This window comes from Lycium ferocissimum, chromosome 2 (assembly GCF_029784015.1).
Source record: "Lycium ferocissimum isolate CSIRO_LF1 chromosome 2, AGI_CSIRO_Lferr_CH_V1, whole genome shotgun sequence".
Classification (NCBI taxonomy): Eukaryota; Viridiplantae; Streptophyta; class Magnoliopsida; order Solanales; family Solanaceae; genus Lycium; species Lycium ferocissimum.
The window spans coordinates 34,814,985-34,821,420 of record NC_081343.1 but is presented as its reverse complement, the minus strand read 5'-3'; the positions used below and the strand labels follow the sequence as shown (position 1 = coordinate 34,821,420).

The following is a 6,436-nucleotide window of genomic DNA, read 5'->3' as shown; positions in this document are numbered from 1 at the left end:
GCCCTCTTATAATTTAAATAAAAGAAAATGACCTTTTTAGATCTTTATGTGATTTTTTAGATCTCTTATATGTAAAAAATGAAGATCACTTGTAAAAAAGTCACAAAATCAAAAAAATCGTAAAGGGCTAAAAAAACCCATTTCTCCGATTGTTTAGTCGTACAAATTCTTCAAAACAATGTATACCAGAACATATACCTCGTCAGAAACAAGTTCAAGTTCTAGACACAAACAGCCATATTGGATGCCTCTCAACTATTTCACAAGGTTCCTGATACCTCCTACCAATGCAGGTTTGGGGAACAGTTTGACCACTCAAGTTTTCTTCTCTATTGAGATTTAAGTCACTCCCTGGGTGTACCAACAATGAAAATAATGAAGACAAGATGACCAAACGAAGGTCGGAAAAGCTAGGAGAACAACCAGTCCAGGACCCTAATTGGAACATGCACCAATGGAAACCAAATTACAACGCTTCCACTGGTAAAACAAAAGTTGTTTAACAGATAGGGTATAGCACCCAAATAAGCAAAAGGTAACGGAAAATGAATAACAAAAATCCCTGAGAGTGGTATAACAAATCTAAAAAGTTCCTATATCAATGGATATCTTCAATAATACAATAATGAGTAGGCAAAAAATATCAGAACCATGTACAAACTTTTACACAAGAACAATGTTTGACAAGGAAAAGTAGAATATGCAAAAACTGTTACCAGAGGGGCGTTGGGGAAGAGGATAATAAACAACGCAGTAGATGTAAAGAAGATAATAAGCATCTTCATATCCAATCAGAAGTGAAGCGCCAAAAACAATGAAATGGAGATGAAATCAATCTACAAAAGAAAAAATAACGAATATTTGTGTTTGAATATAAAAATAAGTTTTTGAGACAATGTCATCAACCCTGAACCAGCTTCTTGACTACTGCAGCCATATATTTGCCTTGGTGTTCAGCAAGCGCCAGCTCCGTGTCACTAGCCTCTCTTGTTCCATCACCAGCAAAGACACCAGCACCATACGGAGTACCCCCTCGGATGGAATCCATTTTGAACATACCAGCTCCAAATGTGTATCCAATGGGAACAAAGAGCATACCATGGTGGGCTAGTTGGGTGATAGCTGTCCAACTACATATAAATACCACAACAATAAGCAGTGTCCTCTTCCTTACTTTTCAATGATGTAACATTGACACAGGCAATATACAAGGCTTACTGATAACTAAGAAGCTAGAGAGACGCAAGACTATTTATACAAGGAGATTCTGCTCCATTAATTTCAAAAAAGAAAAAAGGTAAATGGTGACAAACAACTCCTACTTATAGCAATGAGTGATTTTTACGATACTTGATTAGGTATTTTATGATCTTAATGTGGCTCGAGAAGCAATTAAGTCTGTCAACCTAACTTGAAATCCTTACTGCAACACGATCTACAAAGTAATCAGGCATTGCCACTACTAGCATTACATAAAGTATATGATTGCACCAACTTGTCCTAAACTTTTTAACAGATAAAACAAAATTTAAAACTAAACATGAATACCTCAAAAATTTGAGAATATCTTAGTGTAAAAAGAATTCTGTAGCCCGAAATTCCAAAATTGTGTTAGGCGTTGTAGGTGTTGTTATTTTCTCACTGAGTATGTTATTTGATTTTCATTATTTATCTTACTGGTGTCACAAAGCTCGGAATGATTCTTTATTATGTTGTTTATGCTTCTAGTTCATGAATAACCATTTGACTATATTAATCCTTCCTTCTCGAGTAGGTAATATTAAAACAGGCAACATAGACTTTATGTAATTAAACAATTCTAGATTGTTTCTAGAGTACCGTCAAAATAATGGGCTATCTTATAAACTAGAAGCTAGCACATAAACCTGTTTATGTAAAGAGACCCACCCATAAAAAATTCAAATAGAAAAAAAGGTAAGTGGTGATCGGTGACAAGCAAGTCCTAAGAAATACGAATACATGAATTTTAGTCTACTGAATTAGGTATTTCACAAAGCTAGTGTGGCTTGAGAAGCAATAAGTCTATGTAACTACTTGACACTCTTTTGTTTAATAACCATGGTGTTGGGCCAGCTTGCGTGCACCTCAACTAATAACCTACTTGAACCTCTTACTGCAGCAAAATTTACAAAGTAATCAGGTGTTTTTCCTATTACGCGTAAACTATATGATTGCACCAATAAGGTCTTAAATCCAAATAAAACATGAATACCTCAAAAATTCAAGTTTTTATTTATTAATTTTGTGCAATATCAGGATTTTTTTTTTTTTTTTTTTTTTTTTATAGAAATGATAATAATGTGATCAACTACACCTCAATCTCAAAAACAATTAGGGTCGGCTATGTGAATTCTCAGCGTACCTCATTACACAGGCCCGTCCGCCCAAATAATTGGAATAGATGAAATTTATTCTAAATTAAACTAGAACTTTAAAAAGCACACCTGCTCAATCAGCACTCATTATCATTCTTTCTGATACGAGGAAATAAAACTAGTCATTAAAATTAATATCTTACGACCAATAAAAAGTGGGATTTCAGCAGGCTCAAGAGTAGCAGTAGCATATAACCATCTTAAATAGACCTAGTTCCTGACTATTTTAATTTTTAAACATAAACAATTAATTGCGAAGCAAAATCCAATGACCACACAGAGACCAAAACAATACAATACAATACACGCAAGGACTCAAGGTGTAATGGTATCTATCTGCTGACCCTCCAATTTCTAAGACCAAAAGAAGAAAAGGGAAAAGAAAATGGTAACCCGAAATTTTTTATATCAAATTGCTTCCTCCATTTCCCTTGAAAGAGCATCAGGTTTTCCATTCTACTTAAATGTACCATTTGATGTAATACTCAACTCAATGCAGCCACTTAACCATGAGCTAATAACTTTGAACAACTATAAACGGAATCTCCAAAGTCCAAACTGAAAGGTGTTAAGTGTGATTTCCCATCATAGTCACCAATGACAGTCACCATCCAAGTTAAAAACAACGCGTGCACCATTCCTCGACGGGTTTTCCTCACATCTTCCTGAAATCTACTTCCACATCAGTGGATGACTATTCAAGTTATTCATGGAGTAATTCTAAGATATCTCAAGTTTTTCATCTAGCCTATTCAGCAGCTTCATATCTTGGAAGGTGACTGATTGTTTTGCAATTTTGTACCTTTAGTTAAATTCTGAAATGCCAAGTTAAACACCTAGGCAAGCTCTAGAAAGAGCTTACAGAAAATTCACCTACTCTTTTTTGGAATTTTGTTCACAGAAACACCCATCCCGCAGGCCACAGCAGGGTATACAGACAAGGTTAACAATTCACTCAAACAAAAATTTCCAAACATAATCTAGTGTTGACCAGCACTTAGCTCCATTCCCTGTTTAGACAGACGGTACAGTTCTCAAGTTAAGGAAGAGTGATGCCATTGGTCAGCAGTAAAATCCCAGTTTTATAACAAGCAGCTATTTTCTGAACGATATTATGGATTACAAATGGCAGCTTGTTAAAATTCTTAAGAGACTCAAGAGTATGCAACAAGAATTCTTTCATTCTGCATGAGGAATATCAAGTGTACTTTACTACACGAGGACAGTCATTTCATCACTTGAATAAGGTCAATGCATGGAAGACATTTTTAATCAGGAGTGTGGAAGACATGTTTATTCTGATATTAAAGGATTTTGGTCAGGAAAGCTCCTTGAAAATTGTGCTCTTTTTGCTACAATATGGTAAAATTACATCTCAGTATTGGAAGCCTTTTTAGGGAAAGCGAATGGTGCTTCGCTTTTCTGGAGGACCCTGGTTTGTAGACTTCTTAGGAGATAGAGCTTTAGGCGCTCTCAATGGATTCCTTCATCCATCTGCATTGGGATGGACGGTAGCTTCTAAAATTGTGTTCTCTATAAAAGCATTATAGATTACATAAGATCGATGATTTCTTTCCTTTTACAAAAATTGGTTTGTTCCATGTGTGGGTTGTTTTCACAATTTTACTTCAGATAAATTCATTATATTAAGGGGAAAAAACAGTACTCTTCTAATGTCTCAAGTTACACATTGCCAATTCGCCACTAGAAATGAAAACTTCAGCTAATCTACATCACTGAAGAGCAGTGATTCTCAAAAGCCTAATTTGCACATGTTCTCCTCTATTACTTGGAAGAACAGTGATGGAGCAAAATATCAGGTATTACGTTATTCCTATATAACTACGTCTTACCACAAAAAGGAAAAGTATCATTCCACCTTAGTTGTGTTTAGAACTCCAGCTAGACACTCATCACAATAGAAGGTGGACCGGAGGAGGATCCATCATATGTGCGTATGCACCCATTTCCTCGGTCTAGAACTCTATATACACAACACGCACATAGACACACAGGAGCGGAGCTAGAAACCCAGATACAGGTTCAGCCGAACCTAGTAGCTTTTGCTCTAACAGTGTATTTGTTTTAAAAAAATTCACTAAATATGTACAAATATTGAGTTTAAATTCGGCCGAACCTAGTAGCTTTTGCTCTAACAGTGTATTTGTATTAAAACATTCACTAAATAGGTACAAATATTGAGTTTAAAATCCGGTCATTAGCACTTGCAGTCTGTCGTTCTAAAATTCAGAACCCATAAAGTCGAAATCCTGGCTCTGCCTATGCAGACACACACATATAGCCTAGCCTGCTGAATACTAGGATTACCTACTTCTAAAATGTTGGCAAATTAGATAAAAGGCAAAATACATAGATAGACACTTAAACTAAACAGTCCAACTTTGAGAATGCAAACCTAGACACCTCAACTCGTCCCCACTGTGTCAGTTGAACACTCCAACTTACAAAATGATCATCTAGATACCTCCAATGTTTATGTGCCACATCAGCGTCGGGTGTCCACTAGACACAGTGGGGGGACGAGTTGAGGTGTCTAGATGTGCATTCTCAAAGTTTGGGTGTTTAGTTGCAAGTTGAGGTCATGTTAAGGTGTCTAATTATGCATCATTCCTAGATAAAACTGATCATATTTATCCCCTCCATCCCATTTCATATAACACTCAAAAAGAATGACACCTTTCTACATTTGGAAAGAATTCAACTTTATGAAAAGATTTACAGCCACATTAATATATAAGCTTGTTTCGGACCACAAATTTCAAAAGTCTTCCTTTCTATATCAAACTTGGTGCCTAGTCGAACCCCCTCGTGAGTATATGACAAGAGACTCCACAAGATTGGACAATTATGAAGAATCAAAACAGCTACTCAAAAGTCATTGAAAAGCTTACGCAGTGGTCTCTTGTCCACCTCCTTGAGTGCCAGTACTAACAAAAAAGCCAGCAGGCTTCCCCGCAAGTTTCTGCTCCTTCCACAAGTGCCCCGTCGAATCGAATAACGCTTTCATTTGGGCCGCCATACACCCATACCTTGTCGGAAACCCAAACAAGAACCCATCAGCTTCTTCAAGCATTGCCGGGTCGGGTATTTCCGGGATTGAATCATCCTTCACTGGGGCCCGCATTTGAACAAGAACATCCTCGGATAATGTTTCGGGTACCCGATAAAGAAATGGGTCAACACCATCAACTGATTCAACTCCTTTCTTGATTCTCAATGCTAAGCTCTCCACGTGTCCGTACATTGAGTAGAATATGATGAATAGTTTGAGGTTTTGGGTTTTTGCGGGGAGTGAGTTGGAGGGTTCGGTTATGGAAACGGTGTCGTTTGTGGTGGAATTGGCAGGGATGGGTTGTGGTGGGTTTTGGAGGGTAGATTTCGAAATCTTTTTCTTGCTGGGAACACAACCACCTCCTTTACCCATTGTTGTGTTAATTCAATTTTTGTTAGGGTTTAGGAGTGAGAGTTTTGGATCGGAAATGATGGAGAGTGGACAAAGAGTGATGATAATGGGGTAGCGGAAATGATGGACTTTGCTACCAAAATGATAATGGCGTGCAGCGTCGTCTTCTTGAGTTTGACTTTTTTGTTTTTATACGTACTTTATTATTGGTCTTTTAAGGAAAAAAAACATTTGGTACGAAATCCACGGGCCTTTAATTCGGATTAGACTGGATAGGCCCATCAAGAGAGTAAAGCTTTCCCAATTAAGAAGTTCTCAATTAATTTTTAGGACTCAAACTCTAGAAATCGGTTAAGAGTAAAAATTAGGGGCGTCAAAACTATTCTAAAAACGGATCGAATCGAACCGAACCAAGTCGAATCAATTTTGTTTTTTTAGTGAAGCCGTAGGTTTCTAGTACAACAACATACCAGTATAATCCTACCAAGTAGGGTCTGAAGAGGGTAGAGTGTACGACCTTACCTCTACCTTGTGAAGGTAAGGAAGCGATTACTAATATACGCTCGGCTCAAGAAAAGATACAAAGACAACAATGATAATAGACAGTAATAGAAAA

General features: G+C 37.1%; 1 protein-coding gene across 1 annotated transcript; it reads right to left on the bottom strand.

Moving 5' to 3' along the window:
* Window positions 1–569: 569 nt before the first annotated feature.
* On the bottom strand, window positions 570–5,976 carry LOC132035428 (probable NAD(P)H dehydrogenase (quinone) FQR1-like 2). The gene is made up of 2 exons (XM_059425709.1): window positions 5,309–5,976; window positions 570–1,130 (listed from the first exon to the last, which is right to left on the bottom strand). Exons 1-2 carry the CDS (start codon window positions 5,839–5,841, stop codon window positions 902–904), a joined length of 762 nt encoding a protein of 253 aa, XP_059281692.1. The 5' UTR covers window positions 5,842–5,976; the 3' UTR covers window positions 570–901.
* Window positions 5,977–6,436: the final 460 nt, after the last annotated feature.

Excerpts from the sequence above, each read along its gene's own strand:
- LOC132035428 (XM_059425709.1), bottom strand. The coding sequence starts at position 5,841 with ATGGGTAAAGGAGGTGGTTGTGTTCCCAGCAAGAAAAAGATTTCGAAA. Across the intron at positions 1,131-5,308 it reads GGTGGACAAGAGACCACTGC|TTGGACAGCTATCACCCAAC; the intron begins GTAAGCTTTTCA and ends ATTTATATGTAG.